Genomic DNA, 19,001 nt, shown 5'->3' on the forward strand with positions numbered 1-19,001 from the left:
TCAGAGACATCTCAACTGGTTCAGCTTACACAATTCTGACCGAAAAGTTACAGTTGAACAAACTTCTGATTGATAGGTGCCAAAACTGTTGCACCCAGATCAGCTACAGACAGAGCAGAGCTTTCAATGGAAATGTTAAACAAGTGAGATCAAGATCCTGAAGCCTTTCTTCAAAGAACTGTAACAGGAGATGAAACATGGCTTTACCAGTACAAGCCTAAAGACAAAGCACAACCAAAGCCATGGCTACCAAGAGGAGGAAGTGGTCCAGTCAAAGCAAGAGAGGACCAGTCAAGAGCAAAGGTCCTGGCCACAGTTTGGGGGGATGCTCAAGGCATTTTGCTTGATGACATTTTGGAGGCCAAAGAACGATAACATCTGCTTATTATGAGAGTGTTTTGAGAAAGTCAGCCAAAGCTTTAGCAGAAAAATGCCCAGAAAGACTCCACCAGAGGGGTCCTTCTCCACCATGAGAATGCTCCTGATCATTCCTCTCACCAAACAAGAGCAATTTTGCAAGAATTTCAGTGGGAAATCATTAGGCACCCACCTTACAGTCCTGATTTGGCTCCTTCTGACTTCTTTTTGTTTCCTAATCTTAAAAAATCTTTAAGGGACATTGTTGCTTTGCCTCCCACGGATTTGTCACCCCTTTTCCCCTGGGTGATGGAGCCACCAAAGATTACTCAAAGCTCATCTCTTCTGAGCAGTGAGAAGCCCCGAAAAGGGGTTATTCTCCCAGAACCCTCAAGAGAGAGGCATTTCTTCATTTGGGATATTAACCCCGAATTAGGGTTCTCTTCCTGCATTTATTCTCCAGACCAGGAAGTTTCAGCAAGAGAACATAGGTGGGGTTTTTGCTAAGTACAATTTAACAAGTTTAACAATCGAAGCTGGTAACATTCAGTAAGACAAGCAAGATGACATTCCATAATGCAATTTGCAAGAAGTTAAGTCGATCCACCAACAAACGCTTGATTTTAGCAAACACTCTCTTCTTACAGCAATTTCCCAGTATCTTTACATATCAATCAGTAACTTGTCTGTCTTTGAACCAGTAACTTTGCTGTGTTACAATTCTTTATCTTACATCAGAGACTATAGCCTGGGGAAAATTTCCTGTCTTTTGCAAGGTCAACATTTTATATGTACTTTTAATAAGCTAGGCCAAACCTGAAACTGCAGGGCTTTGAAAAACCAGGCCCTGTGAAATACATCTGCTTTATGTATACTCCACAAGACACCCATTTTTCTTCAGTTAATAATGTAAAAAAGATTGTGTTCACATGTTTAAATTCCCAGGACCCTCAGTTCTTTAGGGATGGACTAAATGGCTGGTATCATTGTTTACAAAAGTGTCTTGAACTTGGGGGAGCTTATGTTGAGAAATAAGGCTTGTATTTTTTTATTTTTATCTCTTAATTCCATTTCTTCATGAACTTTTTGAACTCCCCTTGCATAGGGTTTGGTATTATCTGCAGTTTCAGACATCTACTGGGGGTATTGGAATATAGCCCCAGAGAATAAGGGGAGACTGCCATATAACATTCTGGAAATGACAAAATTATAGAAATGGAGGACAGATTAGTGGTTGCCAGGGGTTACAGAGGGTGTGGGGTGTGGGGAAGTGTATGTGGCCATAAAAGAATGGCCTGAGGGATCCTTGAGATGATGAAAGTGATCTGTATCTGGACTGGGTTGATGGTCAGCATCCTGTGATACTATCCTACTGTTTTGCAAGATGTTACCATTAGGGGTAACTAGAAAGTGCTACAAAGGATCTCTGTTTTATTTCTTACAACTGCAAGAAATTACAACTGTGAATCTACAATTATCTCAAAATAAAAAGTTTAATCAAAAATATAGAAGCATTTGATCACCTCAGACCCATCAGGATGGCTAACATATAAAAAAAAAAGAAACTAACAGGTGTTGATGAGGGAGCAGAGAAACTGCCACCCTGGTGCACTGCTGGTGGGAATGTAAAATGGTGCCCTTGCTTTTGAAAGCAGTACAGCAATTCCTCAAACTATAAAAACAAAATAACCATACGATCCAGCAGTTCTACTTCTGTGTATGCTGTGGATTGAATGCCCCCCGAATCCACTGAAGCTTGACCCCCATTGTAACAGTGTTGAAAGGGTGGGAAATCCTATTATGGTGTTTGAAAGGTGGGACCTTGGGCCGGCCCGTGGCTCACTCAGGAGAGTGCGGTGCTGATAACACCAAGGCCACAGGTTCGGATCCTTTATAGGGATGGCCGGTTATCTCACTTGGGAGAGCGTGGTGCTGACAACACCAAGTCAAGGGTTAAGATCCCCTTACCGGTCATCTTTTTTTTTAAAAAAAAAAAAAAAAAGGAAAAGAAAGGTGGGACCTTTAACAGGTGATTGGATTGTGAGGACTGTGCCCTCATGAATGGATTAATCCACTCACAGAGTCATGGGTTAATGGTTTAATGGGTTATCAGGGAACAGTCCTGATGGCTTTATAAAGGAGAAGTGAGAATATTAATTGCCATTCTCACCATGTGACACCCTGTGTTGTCATGGGACTCTGCACAGAGCCCCCACCAAGAAGACCCTCACCAGACATGCCCCCTGTTCTATGGACTCCCCAACCTCCAAAACTATAAGAAATAAATTTCATTTCTTCATAAACTACCCAGTTTTGTATATTATAAACAACAGAGAACGGACTAATACAGAATATATACACAAAACAATTGAAAGCAGGGTCTGGAAGAGATATTTGTATACCCGTGATCATAGCAGCATTATTCACAGTAGCCAAAGATGGAAACACTCCGAGTGTCCATTAACAGATAAATGGATAAGCAAAATCTGTCTACCCACACAGGGGGATTTTATTTGGCCTTAAAAAGGAAGGAAATTCTGACACACACTACCACATGGATGAACCTTGAGAACACCATGCTGAGTGAAATAAGCCACCCACAAAAGGACAAATACTGTATGATTCCACTTATATGAGGTCCTGAGAATAGCCAAATTCATGGAGACAGAAGGTAAAAAGGTGGTTGCCAGGGGCTAGGGAAGGAGAATGGGGAGTTGGTGTTTAATGGGGACAGAGTTTCAGTTCACAAAGATAAGAAAGTTCTGGGATGGATGGTGGTGACGGCTGCACAACAGTGTGAATGTACTTGATGCCACAGAACTGTGCACTTAAAGATGGCTGAGAAGGTAAATTATATGTCTATTTTACCACACAAAAAATTTGCCAAAAAGAAAGAGGAGGAGGAGGAAAAGAATCCAACACATAAGCCTACAAACTCTGATTCCACTTGGATGGAGTTTTAGAAGAGATGAAACTCATCAGTGGTGACAGAAATCAGATCAGTGGCTGTCTGAGGTTGGGGGCGGTTTCAGGGTTGGGGAGGACACAAGGAAACTTTCTGGGGTGATGATAATGTCCTCTCCCTTGACTGGGGTGGCAGGTACACTGGCCTATGTGTTTGCCAACAGACTTTATGCTTCAAATGAGTGTATTCTATTACATGTAAATTACATCTTTTATTTAAAAAAAAAAACCCTACAATGATTAAATCCATGCAGTACTGGTATATGACCAGACAAGGTGACCAATGGAACAAAACAGAAGATTCAGGAAGACCCAAATATGTATGGAAATCTAGTACACAACAAAGGTGACATTTAAGGTCAATGCTGAGAAGATGGGTTATTCAGTGAATGGTGGTGAGACAAATAGCTGCTAGTTTGAATCAAAATAAACCTCAGAAAAAATTTTAAGAAATATACGAAGGAAATATGGGAGAACTTTTTAAAAATCTCAGAATGAACAGGCCACTCCCAGGAAACTATAAGGAGAAAGATTAATTAAACCACACCAAAACTCTGAAATTCTGAAGGGAAAAAAAAAAAAAATTCCCACCATAAACAAAGTAAAAAAACGAATGGAAAAATGGAGAAAAGGTAAGCAAATATTATAGACAGCACAGACAAAAACACAGATTGTTCCTAAATAAATGCAAAGCTGGTTCCCCCATGCATAATAAGTGAGAAGCAAATTAAAAATATAGTGTGATACCACCTTCCTCTAGTGTGAGATAGAAGGTGCTCAGTTTCCACTGGCTCGGGTTTCAAGCCTTTCCCTTAGGTCTCAGCCCCCTCATATATGCCCTCCCCTAGAGGAAAGCTGCTATTGCTAGTTAGACCTATTTTTGGCAACAGCATGGGGAAACTGAGACCACAAGGGACTGGCTTATGCGAATCCTGTGGCTGGGCATGCTCTGTAGAGAAATGTTATATAACCTTGGCAGCCGAGCATGCTCAGTGGAAAGGAGTTGATACTCTAAATGACCTCCCACTAGGGGAGCTAGAGAACACAGAATATTCTTGAATATGTCTAAAGCATGTGATAGAATTTGACCAATGAATAAGCTCCAAAAAGAGTCCAATGGAGCATGTGCCAGACTGTTACATAACAGGGAACCACTCTCAACTGAATATTCATTAGTTAGCATGAATATGTATCAGACAATGAAACTATAAAAGCCAAATCCCAGCAGAGGGCAGGGTTGTTGCTCTCTCTCCTGGGGCCAACCCACACTTGGCTGGCTGAGGTGTGTATGCTTTACCTTGCATCAAACTTACTTTTAGCAAGCTCATTCTCTTGAGCCAGCCTGCACTCTGTACTAAACTTCAAGTGTACATTTCTTACTTTTACATTAAACTTGGTGTGGGCCCTGCTCTGTCCCTGGAGCTATGCCACACTCTCTCTGTGAAATCTGTATCTCTTACTCATTTTATTAAACCTGTTCTCACTTTCTACTGTGACTCTGCTCTTGAATTCTTTGTGGCAGCGTCAAGAACCTGGTAAGAGGACAGGGTGGGTTGAGGCTGACTATTGGGCCTCTCAGACCCTTCATCTGACATCAGTGGTATCGGCAAAGACTTCTTAACCCACTAACACATTCACTGACTATGTGAAGGCAGAAGGCCGGCAAGCTGGCTTTCCCCACTGAGAGCAGCAGCCAGTGTTTACCAAAATGTGAATGACCCAAGAATGAGCCACATGCCAGGCAGGGTCCCAGAGGCAGGAAGGGTGAGGCCAGGGTTTGAGCCCAGGCTGACTCTTGAGCTGAGTCTCTTGATCACCTTTCCTAAAACCAAGCCCCGTTCACAGTTATCTGCTCTGGCGAGCTGATGGGAGCACTGACCCACGCCGAGGGTGAACGGAAGGTCAGGGACTTCTCCTCCCAGAGTCCCTCACTGAGGGGCACAGACTGATTTGAAGAGAAACAACTATCTCACTAGTATCACTGACCAGCTCGGTTCACTCACGCCTTCACTAAATCAGGTGAGATCAGGTGAGAACCTTCTGGGTACCCAGTACTGACCTTGCAGGGGAGGAAAGAAAAAACACTGACCCTGTGGTGGACACACGCAGAGAGACTTCCCTGCCATGCCGACCTGGCAGTGCAGGAGACTGGTGTCCTAGGGCTGCTGTCACGGTTACCACAGACTCAGTGGCCTAAGACAACACAAACTTATCCTCTCACAGCTCTGCAGGTCAGAAGTCTGGCGTGGGCTTTCCTGGGCTAAAATTAGGGGGTCAGCAGGGCTTCACTCCTCTCTGGAGGCTGCAGGGGTGTTCCCTGGACCCTGGCCCCTTCCTCCATCTTCAAAGCCAGCAAAGGTGGGTTGAGTCCTTTTCACGTTCTGTCACTCTGACCTCTTTTCTCGCTCTTCCAGTTTTAAGGACCCTGGGATTTTTTTAAAAAATAATAAATGTGGTAAAGACACAAAGCATGAAGTTTACCATTTTAAACACTGCAACTGTACAATCAACGGCATTAAGTACATTCAGCGACCGTCATCACCATCCATGTCCAGAACTTGTTTCACCTTCCCAAACTGAAACTCTGTCCTCATTACATACCAACTCCCCGCCCCCTCCCCAGCCCCTGGCACCCACCACTCCACTCCTTGTGTCTATGAATCTGATCACTCTAGGGACCTCCTACGAATGGAATCACACAGTATTTGACATTTTATGACTGGTTTATTTCACGCAGCATAAAGTCCTCAAGGTTGACCCATGTTGTCCTGTGTGTCAGAATGCCATTCCTTTTTAAGGCTGAACAATATGTCTTCGTATGGATAGACCATGTTTTGTTTATCCAGTCATCTGTTGACAGACACTTGTGTGGCTTCCACCTTTTGGCCACTATGAATAATGCTGCTGTAAACATGGGTGTGGAGATATCTTTGAGACTCTGCTTTTAATTCTTTTGGGGATATGCCCAGAAGTGGGATTGCTGGATCATATGATAATTCTATTGTTTATTTTTTTTATTATTTTTTTTATTTTTTATTATTATTATTTTTAAAGATGACCAGTAAGGGGATCTCGAGATATCTTTGAGACTCTGCTTTTAATTCTTTTGGGGATATGCCCAGAAGTGGGATTGCTGGATCATATGATAATTCTATTGTTTATTTATTTTATTATTTTTTTTATTTTTTATTATTATTATTTTTAAAGATGACCAGTAAGGGGATCTCAACCCTTAGTTTGGTGTTGTCAGCACCACGCTCAGTTAGTGAGCAAACCGGCCATCCCTATGTAGGATCCGAACCCGTGGCCTTGGTGTTATCAGCACCGCACTCTCCTGAGTGAGCCATGGGCCGGCCCTATTGTTTACTTTTTAGGCATCTCCATACTGTTTTCCACAGTGGCTTCACTATTTTACACCCCACCAATGGTTCACAAGGGTTCCAGTTCCTCCACATCTTCACCAATTCTTGTAATTTTCTGTTTTCTTCATAGTAGCCATTCTAATGGACGTGAGGCCATGTCTCATACTGGTTGTGATTTGCATTTCCCTGATGATGAGTGATGCTGAGTATCTTTTCATGTCCTAATGTCCATTTGTGTATCTTCTTTAAAGAAATGTCTATTCGAGTCCTTTGCCTTTTTTTTTTTTTGGCAGCTGGCCAGTATGGGGATGCAAACCCCATGACCTTGGTCTCACCCTTTGCCCATTTTTTTTAATCAAGTTTTTTTTTGTTGTTTCATTGTAATTCTTTATATATTTTTGGATATGAACCCCTTATCAGATATAAGACTTGCAAATATTTTCCCCCATTCTGTAGATTGCTTTTTCACTGTCAACTGTGTCCTCTGGTGCCCGGAAGTTTTTAATATTAATGAAGTCTACTTTATCTACTTTTACTGTCATTGCCTATGCTTTTGGTGTCATATCCAAGAAAACGTTCCAAATCAAATGTCATGAAGCTTTCCCTGCTTTCTAAGAGCTTTACAGGTTCAGGTCTTATATTTAGGCCTTTGATCCATTTGGCTAATTTTTCTATATGGTAAAAGATAAGGGTCCAACTTCACTCTTTTGCATGTAAATATCCATTTTTCCCAGTACCATTCGCTGAAAAGATAATCTCCCTATTTTAAAGTCAGCTGATTAGCAACCTTACTTCGATCTGCAACCTGATTCTCCTTTGCCATGTAAGGTAGCATGCATGGGTTCTGGAGATTAGGACGTGGGCATCTTTGGAAGGCCACTGTCTGCCCATCAGAGGGCTATGAGCCTGCAGAAACCCATGTGTGTCTGTCTTACCCTCACACTGCACTTGGGAGGTGGTATTTCATTGTTTAATAGCAGGAAGTTTAATTGACTGAGGAAATACTAATAGACATTAAATCTAGAGAGGGCTTTTATGTTAGTGGGAATCTCCTTACAGCTCACAAATGACAACGAAGCTGTCTCGGATGATTTTTAAACATTAATTGAACAAGCAGTTAAAACGATGATGATGGGTAGGGAAGAATTTTATCCCTCCACTTCTGTGGGACCACATTCCCTTCGTGCATCGTTATCTCAAGCGTAATCAAAAGCAGAGTTTGTCTTCCTTCTGAGAGCAGAACAAACAGGTCAGAAGAAATAACCAAAGGGATAATGGAAGAAAAAAAAAGGCCCAGAATTCAGAACATGGGACTGAGATGAGAAGATAAGGGCATCCTAAGGTCTCAGGAAAAATAAGTATAAATTACTAAAAGGAGAAAAAATGTTTTCCACTCAATTCGCACACCACTTTTCTGGCTAGGCGAGGCTAAGGCTAAGGCCTAGGCCTGGAATCTTCACAGCGCCAATTGCCTAGCTCTTAATCCTCTTCGTGATGCCAACTGTAAAGCTAGGTGACCACGCTAGTTATTGCCGCTCTTTTACCTGCCAGTAATCCTGCACCGACTGGGCTGATGGTTGAGCTAGGGCTGGGTCTGGAACTCCCAGACCCCTCAAGCCCATTCACAGACTGTGTCACAAACCCTTCACATGCCAGGCTGGGTCACCAGACTGCTTCATGCAGGTCTATAAGCTAGGCAACCGGCCACACGGTCCTTGGAAGCTGCAGGTCTGGAAAAACATGGCCACGCAGGGCGGGCAAGCGAAGCAGTAAAACACCAACCAAAGCAGCACCACCTTGCAGGTGCACTTACTCCACCCACAAACACAATGCTTACCGAACCACCCTGAACCGGCTCTGAGGCGTGGGGAGCCTGACCAAACTGTTCCATTTTCCCATCACTACTCAACATGGTACTTCTGACACCACATGGGGGGACCCCCCACACACGCCCCAACCAGTCAATTCTGCAGCAGATGCCAGCTGGGTGTCCTCTGACTCAATTCAATTCCCACACCGCCTACCAGGAGATCCCATACATTGAGGTCTCAGTCCCACAAGCCCACCTCCACATCAGGTGCCAGTTGCAAGCCCCAGGTTGTGACCTGTTCGTCTGACTGACCGGCTATAAATTGGGATTCTCACCACCTGCTCCTTGGACTCGATTAATTTACTTGAGGGGCTCACAGAACTCAGGGAAACACTTTTTTATATTTCTCCATTTATTGCAAAGGATACAGACAAACCCCCAACTGAAGGTGGGCCAAGGGCAGAAGGTCCACCAAACTGGGATGTGGTCTCCCGACTGAACAAGGCAACAGGCCGTTCCATGAGACAAAGCAAAAAGTTTTATCACAGGGTGACGACTTATACACAGGGTGCTGGTTCAGGCAGATGCCGACCCAAAGGCACCTGCCAAGCTTCTCAACACCATCTCCTGGCCGAGCTCAGTTTTACACAGCGGTTTGTAAACAAGCCTAAGGTGACTGGCTCCGGGATTGACACAGGTCAGGCAGGCTTATCCCCACACTGGTATTTAATCACTACTCCTTTACATCAGCAGCTCGTGCCTTTCTACCGACCTAACTTCCTCACCCTAGTTACTCTATAGCTTAACGGGCAAAGCTCTCACAAGGACACAGCAAGTGGTAAGGGCTCAAGCTGGAGTCAGCCATGCTCACAGTCCCAGTCATCAGATGGAAGAGACACACAGGGCGAGGTACAGGGGAGGGCGCAGAGCTTCCATACCTCTCTAAGAGCACCACCCTCCAGGAACCTCCACGTGTTCAGATATCTGGAAGCTCCCCAAATCCAGCCTTTTAGGTATTTATGGAGGCTTCATTCCTTAGGCATGATTGAATTATTGGCCACTGGTGATCAACTCAACCTTCAATCCCTTTCCACTCCCCAGTGTGGGACTGAAAGTCCCAACCCTCTAATTATGACTTGATCTTTCTGGTGACCAGCCCCCATCCTGAAGAGATCTAGGAACTCCCAGCCATGAGTCCTCTCATTAGCATACAAAAGACACTCTAATCACTCAGGAGATTCCAAGGGTTTTAGGAGCTGTGTGCCAGGAAACAGGAAGAAAGACCAAATATCTATTTCACAATATCACAAACACATTTTGTTACATCTTGCTGTTTAGATAGACACAATTTGTTCCATCAGATTATTAAGGTATATCCCAGCAATACTTTTCAAGATCCAGTAGGTAGAAAGACTCCTGCAAGCACCTCATTAGAAAGAGGAGGTTATTTTTATTCTCTTCTTCAGATGAGGAATTGGAGCTTGAGATCAGCTAGGCACCCGCCCCATTAAATGTGCCAGCAGGACAGAGCAACACGAGGGGAGTCCCTGACTGACCCCAGCCCGCTCCTGCACCCCCAGAGCTGCCATTCTCCTTTCAGAGCTTCCTCTTTGTTGCAGGGATCCACAGTTGGAATTAAATACAGTGGTGAAGGGCTGGCTGCTTGACTCATGGCTAGCGCATGGTCTTGTGACACCAAGGTCAAGGGTTTGGTTCACTATACTAACCAACCACCAAAAAATAAACAAACATGATGATGGAATCACTTATTTCCTGTGCCAGCACCCCTGGGACAGAGCTATCTCCCTCACTGTCATTTCCCTGAGGGCCCAGCACCCAGCATATGCTCAGTTAATACTGCCTACGTCAGTAGCTCTGGGAAACTCGAGCTGAAGAACCACTGGAAGCCAGTCTTCCAGATACAGACCATCCCGTGCACACAGCTGAGTTGACTCCAGCGCTTCTTGGAGATCACTGCTCCCTGTACAATACAAAATCACTGTCCACGTCTACGCCTCAATAGAGAAGGGCTCACGCACCTCCCGACCCCCATCCTCCAGGGGAGAGCAAAGCACTGCCCACCAAGCCCGCCCCAGGGTTGCTCCTCAGGCCACAGGGGGCCTGGGCATGAATCTGACCCTGAGAAAGAAGGTGGTAGTGGGTGGATTTTAAAACAACCACATCTAAAAGGAAAGTGGGTAAGATCGAGGTGGGGGACAGGGGTCCCGGCTGTTGGCCATGCTTGATCTGCCAACTGAGCAGAAACACACAGACTTGCCTAAGACATGTCCTGTTCCTACTGAGCCCATCCCATGCCCCTGTGCCCCACCCATGGTCACAGGCAGAGCCAGACTGGACAGTGAGCCAGCCAGACCCGCTCTGCATGACCACATCCCTTTGTCACACTCTGTACCCCAGCTCCCCCACCACTACCCACCCCCCACCAGCCCTTGCCCATTTCTCCAGGACCAGTCTCCCTACAGGTGGCTGCTGCCTCACCTGGCAGACAGTCCCCTTCTCTCCCCTATAACTGCATGTGGGACAGGACGCCCCACTGGCTGACCACCTCAAGTATGGGACCCCTGCCCACAGTGCCGTGGGAGGAGAGCAGGGACACTCTCAAGTTTGGGTCTCGTGAGCAAAGCTGGCAAAGGGACTATTTACTCAGCTGGAGGCAGATGCCGGACGGCTCAAGAGAGGACACAGTGCCCAGGGCCGCAGTTTGTTAGCCACGCTGGAAAGGGCCCCAGGGGAGTGTCCACATGGCCTGAAGGCTCCCTGGGAGGGCCTGGCAGGCAGGGGTGTGAGCCGGAACCCAGGCTCCCCCTGGCCCCACTGCCAGCTCCTGCAGGCACACCCAAGCGTCCCCAGCGAAGCCACCAGTCAGCTCCTACCAGATCAGGGCAGGCAGGGATGCGTGGGGAGCAATCTGAAGGGGCAGAAGATCAGCCTAACTCCTGATTTTTAAGGACAGAACATCACTATGTCCCTGAACCTGGAGACAGTCCTCCAGTTTTTGCTTGTAAACAAAAGGTCCCTGCCACTCCAGTCCTCAGAGAGCGCCTAATGGGTCTGGGCCCCTCCCCAGGCAAGGGCCAAAGCCGGGCCAAATCCAGGCCACAGCGAGGGCTGGGAGCTGCCCTGGGGCACAGCTCGCCTGGGAGGGTGCCAGGGCCTCCGGGGCTGGGGGAGAGGACCAGCAGGACCCAAGCCAGCAGCGTGAGAGGCACCCCATAAGACAGGAAAAGTGGCTGAAGCTGGGACTTGGGTTCTGGGCCTGTCCCTACCATTCCAGCTGTGGGTGTCACCCAGCTCCCAGAAATGGGAAGAATGCGCTAGCATGTAGTGGCTATGACATGTATTGTTCTCCGACGGTCCTAGAGATGCAGAGTTCTTCCTAACATTTCAAAACTACACTGTCTGTGAGCCACCCAGGAATCGTGTCACCACTGGATATGTAGAGCTGGGCTGTGGACAGCACGTGGCCCCCCTTTGCCACCGTCTTGGGGGCAGTGGCTCCCAAAGATCTGGACCTGTTCTACAGAAGCTGGCCTTCGTCTGCTGGCTACGTCCTCGCTAAGCCCAGGGCAGGCAGCCCAGGGCAGGTCCAAGAGCCGGGTCCTGCTGCAGCCGCCCAGGCCTGAGGCCTCCAAGCCCACCAGATCCTTTGCTCAGTGCTACTGTCTCCTGCAGACTTTAAGGAAAATAATACCATTAGCTACATGCAACCACCTGAGAATTTATGCTGAGAACTGTAATTCAGAAATGATTTTTAAACAAAGCATTTTCTATTTTGCTTAGAATCTTTGTCCAAAAAAGTGGATGACTTGAGAGAGTAATTACATTTTACCTTTTAAAGAGCATGCCTCTGTGAAAGGGAATCTGTAGTTGGTCTCAAGCTGGCACAGAGCATGTGGGACCAGCCCAGAGTGGGGGCACAGGACACTACCCATGACAAAACAGTAGTGACCCAAAACCAAAGCAAGTCATGCAAGAAGTGGATCAAAAAAAGTTTATTCTGAGTATTTAATTTTAAAAAATCATATCTATGAGGTGTGCTACAGAAATTCAGATACAGTAAGTTGCATATAAAACCCAACCTAGTTGTGGTAAAGCAAGGATTATGCAGAAATGCACTTCAGGAAAGAAAGCACGTGCCTTACAATCATCCAATGCCCCAAACACCTGAGACATTTCCACGTGAGCTTTTGGAAAGAGACACTGTCCACCCGACTGTGTGCGTGATTAGACTGGTCCAGCCTCCTGCTTTCTCGGGGGAGGTGGGTTTTTCCATGCAGTGACGGGACAGCAGTGTCCAAGGGCTGCCCCAGGGCATCTGGGGCAGGAACACTCATTTTTAGCCAAGTCAGGCGATCAAATTTTACCGTTAATTGAACATGGTATTTTGGCAAAAACAGCACGACTCCCTGGATGGGAAGAATGTTTCTGGCAGTTCACAACAGTCCCTGCCTTCCCACGGCTGGGGGCCATTCTGCCACAACAGACATTCACACCACATGCCCAGCTACACCACGTCCAGGAGACTGAGCGGTGGTCAAGACGCAGGCCTCGTGCCAGCAGGCTGAGCCCAGCACTAGCCGCCACCTTCCCAGTAAGCCCCAGAGCCTTGCACTGTGGGTCCAGATCTGGAGGCAAGCGAGAGAAGGGACCAATCGAAGGACTCAGAGACTCCATGGCAGGAGTAGAGGCTCAGCCACCCTCCTGAGACAGGACGAGCCGAGCAGGCGGCCCAGGAGAAAGACAGGCTCTTTGCTTCAAGTCTCTGAGCACCTGGGGATGTCACAGATGACAGGTGTGGGGTTCTCCACCCGATGCTGAAGCTGCTGTGCTTTCTAGCCGTTTGCCTCCACTGTGACTTTCCATCAGGACTTTCCCTCTTCTTCCACACACTGAGACTCCCAGAGACACCCTCACCCAGGACCCGCCACCGAGACAGATATCAGCATGAAAGATCTTGGGTTTGTCCTTCAGGACCCTGTCTCCTCAAGACGGGCACAGGGACAACATACACTACTGACCTCGAGAGAACTAAAGGTCCTTGAAGTAGCTACACTTGACAGTCTATTTGGCAAAGAAGGAAAACACCTTAAATGCATAAAAACAATTACCAAAGTCCTCCCAGGAACATGATACAATATATTAGCAAACTCTGTGGCGTAAACAGTGTCGAAAGCATCAGCAAAAGTATGAAATATAAAAGCAGTATGTATATTCCCCACCCCACCCTCAAAGACGAAACGAGGACAGGCGGAGGCATGACCTGCAGCATGGTGGGCGCCTACTGCCGCAGTTCCACGTAGTTGGCAGGGAAGAGCCCGTAGCGGCCCTTGCACACCCCACGCCACCAGCCGTCGTCGATCATCTCGATGTTGGTGATGATGTCGTCAGGGTCAAAAGAGATTTCGTCATCGCCCGCTAGGGGAAGAGGGCACAGAGAAAGACCCGCTGAGATGCGAACGCCTCCTGGGCTTTGGAAAGAGCAGGGTGACCAAGCGTGGCACCAGCGGCCCTGGGCAGAGTCCACGGGCAGAGGGCTGACCGGCCATCATCACCACTTAGCCATGGCGGGACAAAGCCCTTCAACAAAGCCCTAACCCCAGACCAGACTCACTCCTTGTGAGACACTTTCCATCAGACAACTCGCTGCCTTCCCACCCTCCCGCCTGCCAGCCCCAAGGACGAGGACGGGGGCGCGGGAGGCAGTGGAGAGGGTGCTTATAATCATGGACAGGGCCAGCCAAGCAGACGGGCAGGAATGGGAACCAGCGGGATGCACGCACACGCACACGCACACACACACACACACACACACACACACACACACACTCTCTCTCTCTCTCTCTCTCTCTCTCTCTCTCTCTCCCAGAAGCCCCGCACATATAAATAAACATATGTATGTAGAAACGGGTAAGTTCTGTGGGAAGGAAAAGTCTTCCTAAAGGTAGATCACCAACCTCCTTGTTCGGAGGAGAAGAGACAATGGAAAGCACACGTCAGAGGCACTGGGCAGTCCAGCACCTCGCCCCACAGAACGCTCGTCTGCTGCTAAGGGAACAGCAGTGACTGTGGACGGGACGGCACTGATGCCACAGCCACCCTGAGGCATGAGGGGAAGCTGCGTTGTTTCAGTGGCTTCAGCCTGGCCCTGAGGCCAGTCCAGGATGGAAGGCTGCCCCTTTAAAAATGCCAAGGACTCCAAGGGCAGGCAGAGGAGACTGGAGGGGACCAGAGGGGGATGACAAGAAACACAGGGAATCTGCCCGAAGGGGACCAGTGTGAAGAGGGTCTGTGGGTGTCGTGTACTGTGTCCCTTCCTGACCTGGCGGGTGGCATGTGTTTACGTGCGACCGCATCCTTGGTCTTGGGAAACGCACACTGGAGTCCTGGGCAGGGGTGGGGCGGCTGCAGCTCTCCACAGGCTCAGAGCAGCACTACAGACAACAGGACGTGTGCGTGCACAGATGGAATCTGGCTGAGATATGGAAGTTCTGAGCACTGCATCTGAAACTTTTCTGTAACTCTGAAATTATTTTGAAATAAATTACTCCTAAAAATTGTAATAACGCTCAAGAAGTCAGATTCTTAGGTGATGCGATCCTGGAAAATGAGCATAAAGCAAGCAGCCCTTCGGATGCCCCTCCCTGTTCCGAGCAAACAGGGCCTTCTCACCAGCCTGGTAGTCATAGAGGGCAATGGCCGTAATCCCCAGGTCATTTTCATATTCGTCATAGGCGTTTTCCTCTAAAAAAAAAACAACACAAGGTCTGAGCAATAACTGAAGTCCCACAAGTGCACCTACGCATTAAAATTCTTTTTGGACAACATGTCCTAAGTTTTGGAGTGGGGGATAAGCTTTGGGGTTCCTAACTAGGAAAGAAAGTTTACAATGAGAACCAAGTTCCAATCAGGAAGGCATCAGGGTTGTAGGATATTAGGTGCCTTCTAGAAACAAAGGAAAAGGACACCAGCTTTTAAGAGCAAATCCACAGATTCCTGCTTAGCTCTGACACCACCCAGCAAAAAGGAGGGAGGGTAGGTAGTTCAAAAAGCTCATGGAAAAATGGAATTAAAAGACGGTATGAATCTTTCCACGAACTTTTTGAAATACTCTTGTACAGTAACCTTGAAAGGCATCACAGCCACTTTCACAGCCTAACAGACAATTTTAAATAGTTACAATTTCAGGAAAGGTCCCGTGTCGTGGTAAGCACACAGGAGAGGGTCAGTCTGAGGGACAAGGGGAGGGCCCATACCTGCTTGGTAGTGGCCGGGGGCCTCTGTGGTTTCGTAGACAGCCTCCGGGGCGTAGGCTGGGCCCTGCAGGCTACTAGCCTGCTGGTAGCCGGCGCCCTCCGTGCTGTACACAGGCTCCGGCTCACTCCCGCCCACGGGGCCGCTGTAGCTCGGCTCTGCCTTGAATGAAGCCGCGTCCTGGGGAAGGTTCAAAGGGACACTTCACATGACCTCTGTTGGCTTCTAAAAAGCAGCAGCTACACTGGTGCTGCCACAGAAACGCAGGGACTCCCAACTCCTCGGCCTCACAGGACTGAGAAGGCAGATAGGCAAGCAGGCTTCCAGCATGCAACAGGGCCTTAAGTCCCTGGTGCCATCCCCTCTGCACAGTCCGGTCCTCACACCCCCCGACATTCCCAAGTCCTGTCATACTAAGCCCACACCGCCCACCAGGGACCACACGCCTTCCCATGCTGTTTGCTGCAAGTTAAAGCCAGTGTTTCCTAGGTTAGACTTCACCGGTTTCTTTCTTCAGGCCTCAGACCTCCAAGGCCACGCAAGGCACCCAAGGGCCACAGCCTGCCGCCCTGTGCTGCCCACCTGGTCTGACAGCAGCTGCAGGCAGCCCAGCCCGCTGCCCCGAGCAGCCATGTTGCTGCCAGGGCTCTGCTCTGACCAGATCTTCCATGCAGAGTGATGTAAGGGACTTGCCAAAGAATCACGTTCAAGTCAAAGGCACTGGAGGAAACATGCACCTCTACAGAAAGCCACTGTGACTTCTGAGCCCTAACAAGAGCTCTCAACTACTTATCAATGGCAGCTTTGACCAGGTTTTCTGACCAGGGTCCACCTGAAGGCACCGTCCGTGGGTTAGCAAAAGCAAGGCAGACAGCTCAGAATGCACTTGCGGGGCTCCAGGAAGGGTCATCCACCAAGGGCTGGCCATGGACAGCGACACCCACCCCCCCAGACACTGGGAGCCAACAGAGGGGTCAACTTGAATTGCAAGGGAGAGGCCCAAGTTCCCTTTTGGCAAGCTTGCTCTGGCCACGAAGGGTACAGACTGGAGCGTGAGAGGATAGTTCAGGGTGTGGTGGGCACGCACTGGCTGGGCTGCCCAGCAGCACCCTGTGCTCTCTTCTGACAACAGCACCTCCTTTCCCCATGGACACTGGCCTTCTCAAAGGACCAGCTTCTCAGTGCCTGGTCAGGCAGGGGACCATGGCAGAATGGGGGCAGCTCAAGCCCACTTTTCTAGCTGGATTATGAGCCACAGGCTGTCTCCACCATAGCCCCTGGAGTCTGGCAGGACCCATGTGAGGGTGTCACAAATGCATGGATGGCCCGTCCAGGGAACATGGTGCTCAGTCGGGACTGAGGGGAGGGGGCAGCAGAACAGAAGCGCACAGGAGTGAGACTGCAGGGGAGAGCAGTGTCTGTACACGGGGGAGGGGGGGCGGGACTTGCAGAGGGAGTGCAGTCAGTGTGGAAGACAGCAGAGGGCAACCGAGAGGAGCACCAAACCATCTGCTTATCTGGCGCCAGGTAACCTTGCGGGGACCACAGCAAGAAGGCAGCCAGACTGCAGTGGGCTGCGGGAGTCGTAGAAGGACCGCATGGAGGCAGGACGGCTCGTGCGCCTGCAGGAGCACTACCCACCCCCAAGACTCTGCCGGACCCCCTGCAGGTGGGCAAGCCCCTCTGCATCCAAGCCTGCATCACGGTCCCGGGGGGGGGGGGGGGGGTTTCCACTTCTTCTGTGACTCTAAGGAGACCGGATCTGCGGTGCTAAGTCAGAGACTTCCTTGCAAACCAGGAAAACACCAACCTCATAGACGGGGCTGGTGGGCGGCCCCTCCTCAGCTGGCTGCGGAGCGGGGGACGCAGGGGGCGTCTGCTTTTTGGCTCTGGCTTGCTCCTACAACGGAAAAGCAGACAGCCATCAGAACGTCGCCAAGTCAGTCTGCATTACTAGGTCTCCTCATGGCAACAGGATTCCTGAAGAGGATCACACCAAGCCCCAAGCATACTGCCAGGTGGAAGAGCGGAAAACACCAGGCACTGGGACCCAGCACCCACCAGACTGGAGGGCAAGTCTGCGGGAGCAAAGGTCATGCAGCTCGTCAAGTAGTCAACAGCACCAGCCCCTCGGTGGCCACAGCACTGCTCTGCCACTGCACAGACCCCAGGGTTTTGTAATGTGTGGCCGGCAAAACAGCTGTGCTGCAAATGACCCCGTGCCTGATGTAGACCACTGAGATGTGACATCTGGGACTGAGGTGATGTTGTCCCAGGTTGAGGACCTTGAAATGGAGTGAACATATTTTGCCTCTGGGACAGATATGAACCTTGGGGCCAGAGGGTGGGCTGTGGTAGACGGAACGATGACCCCCAAAGCTGTGACATCCCAGTGCCCAGATCCTGTGAGTACGTGACCTTATACAGCAGAAGGGACCCTGCAGATGTGAAGAAGTTCAGGGTGCTGCAGGGGGGAGGTTATTCTGGATGATCTGGGTGGACCCACGTAACCACAAGGTCCTGATCAGAGGGAGGCAGGAGCCTGCGAGGCAGAGTAGGACAAAGGTAGGGGGAATCGGGAGCCGCAGAGAACTGCCGGGGACATAGCCCTGCTGGCATCCTCTAGGACTTCTGCCCTCCAGGACTGCAAGATAATAAGTGTGTGTTTTAAGCCACTGAGCGGGTGGTAACTCAATCCAGCAGCAAGAGGAAACCCATACTGAGTGCCTGGGTGTCACAGTGGAGGCAGCTGAGGTAGGTCTCAGGACACACAGTTGGGGAGCAGAGTCAGCGGTACCCCCTCCCCCTCCACAGGCTGCCCCTCTCTAACAGGGACGACGGTAGCACTGCCCTGTCCTGTTAACAGAAAAACATCCCTGCCTATTGAGACCCTGCCTGACCTGCACCACCAGGACAGTTTAACTTCCTGCATCACTCAGAACCATCCACATGTAAACACCCAAGGCATCCGTGTCCTGTATGTGTGGTGGGAGAGACAGGGCCGGGACTGGGTAGGAGCAGGTTTCCAGACAGACCCAGGCAGGCCAGCCATCACAATGCTGCTAGTTCCGCTGGATCACTTCACAAATACCTGCAGGCTGTGGGCTCCTCGCAGACCCTCCCTAACCCAGCTGTGGACAAGAAAATCCTTTCTCAGTGGCTAAGCACTCAGACTGGAGGCAGGAGCCATGTGGATCGGTTTCACAGTCTCCCCACCTGCGGGGTGGGGGGGGGGG

At 49.2% G+C, this 19,001-nt stretch overlaps 1 protein-coding gene across 2 annotated transcripts in view; it reads right to left on the reverse strand.

Moving 5' to 3' along the window:
- Window positions 1–13,549: 13,549 nt before the first annotated feature.
- CTTN (cortactin) overlaps window positions 13,550–19,001 on the reverse strand; it is a 33,102-nt gene continuing 27,650 nt past the window's right edge. For both annotated transcript variants that reach the window (XM_008580782.1, XM_008580781.1), the window contains 4 exons: window positions 17,576–17,665; window positions 15,768–15,945; window positions 15,184–15,255; window positions 13,550–13,929 (listed from right to left, as the gene is read on the reverse strand). In XM_008580782.1, the coding sequence (XP_008579004.1) occupies window positions 13,793–13,929; window positions 15,184–15,255; window positions 15,768–15,945; window positions 17,576–17,665 (477 nt within the window). In that variant the 3' untranslated portion in view covers window positions 13,550–13,792. The remainder of the gene's footprint in view (window positions 13,930–15,183; window positions 15,256–15,767; window positions 15,946–17,575; window positions 17,666–19,001) is intronic.

Source organism: Galeopterus variegatus, unplaced genomic scaffold (assembly GCF_000696425.1).
Source record: "Galeopterus variegatus unplaced genomic scaffold, G_variegatus-3.0.2 Scaffold2158, whole genome shotgun sequence".
Classification (NCBI taxonomy): domain Eukaryota; kingdom Metazoa; phylum Chordata; class Mammalia; order Dermoptera; family Cynocephalidae; genus Galeopterus; species Galeopterus variegatus.